The sequence below is a fragment of the Branchiostoma floridae genome, chromosome 8 (assembly GCF_000003815.2).
Source record: "Branchiostoma floridae strain S238N-H82 chromosome 8, Bfl_VNyyK, whole genome shotgun sequence".
Lineage (NCBI taxonomy): Eukaryota > Metazoa > Chordata > Leptocardii > Amphioxiformes > Branchiostomatidae > Branchiostoma > Branchiostoma floridae.
Window position 1 is genome coordinate 23,538,489 of NC_049986.1, and position 835 is coordinate 23,539,323.

General features: G+C 42.5%; 3 protein-coding genes across 3 annotated transcripts in view; 1 reads left to right on the forward strand and 2 right to left on the reverse strand.

Annotated features, from left to right (window-relative positions):
- Positions 1 to 835, reverse strand: part of LOC118420724 (polyribonucleotide nucleotidyltransferase-like) — a 41,743-nt gene that overhangs the window by 22,706 nt on the left and 18,202 nt on the right. The window lies entirely within an intron of this gene.
- LOC118421991 overlaps positions 1 to 835 on the reverse strand; it is a 34,028-nt gene that overhangs the window by 21,172 nt on the left and 12,021 nt on the right. The window contains exon 4 of the mRNA XM_035829495.1: positions 515 to 640. Coding sequence (XP_035685388.1) covers positions 515 to 640 — 126 coding nt within the window. The remainder of the gene's footprint in view (positions 1 to 514; positions 641 to 835) is intronic.
- LOC118420723 (histone H4-like) overlaps positions 1 to 835 on the forward strand; it is a 95,962-nt gene that overhangs the window by 19,829 nt on the left and 75,298 nt on the right. The gene's annotated exons all lie outside the window — the stretch shown is intronic.

Consider the following 835-nt stretch of genomic DNA (forward strand, 5'->3'; position numbering starts at 1 on the left):
ACATTTTCTAATTACTACAGATCATTAGTAGATATCAGTTTGCGCAACCGTGAGTTTGTAGCTTTTATCATTATGCAACGAAAAACAAAGTTTCATTACAGTGGTAAGTACCAAAGTGCTGTATTTTGTCATAGAAAAAAATAATATCAGAGGCAATAAAAATGATGACGTCATCAATGTGGCCCCCAAAAAATCAGATTTAGAATTCTTTAATGCCCATCTATCAACATTCCTTACGGCTCCATTCGTTCTTAATTCATTAATAAGAAAACAGTGGAAGGTCAAAATGCCAATTTAGCCAACCGAGATACCTTAAATACCACTTAGAGCAGCCGCCCAGACCCCGGCCAGCCTCTGTGGGGAGAGGACAGTTACAACCCAGAACAGCGGAATGTATGTGTTACACAGACTAACCAGAGACTATGTAGTATAGGGTGAGACTATGTCTTGTCCTCTTTGTACAATAACGTCAATTACATTAATTTTGTTGATTGAATCATTGAGGTGTACTCACTGTTGCCTCTTGTAGTAAAGGTAATGTTGAAGTCAGTTCTCTGCAGAGCCATTGCCCCGCGGCTGTACACAACGTGCATCTGACTCCCCGTACTGGCGGTGGACAGGTGCAGACGGCCTGCGTCAGCTGTTGGGGCAGAAAGAAAATGGTGCTTATAGGTTAAAGGGTAGTTCACGATTTCAAGCACGCATGTGCAGTATGTTGCACCGTGGGTAATATGTAGAATGACGTCATTGGTCGTTTCTATAAAGTTCACAGGCCCAACGTTGACGTTACAGCGCTGCACCAAACATATGCAGTTCAAACTGTGGCGGGGAATAG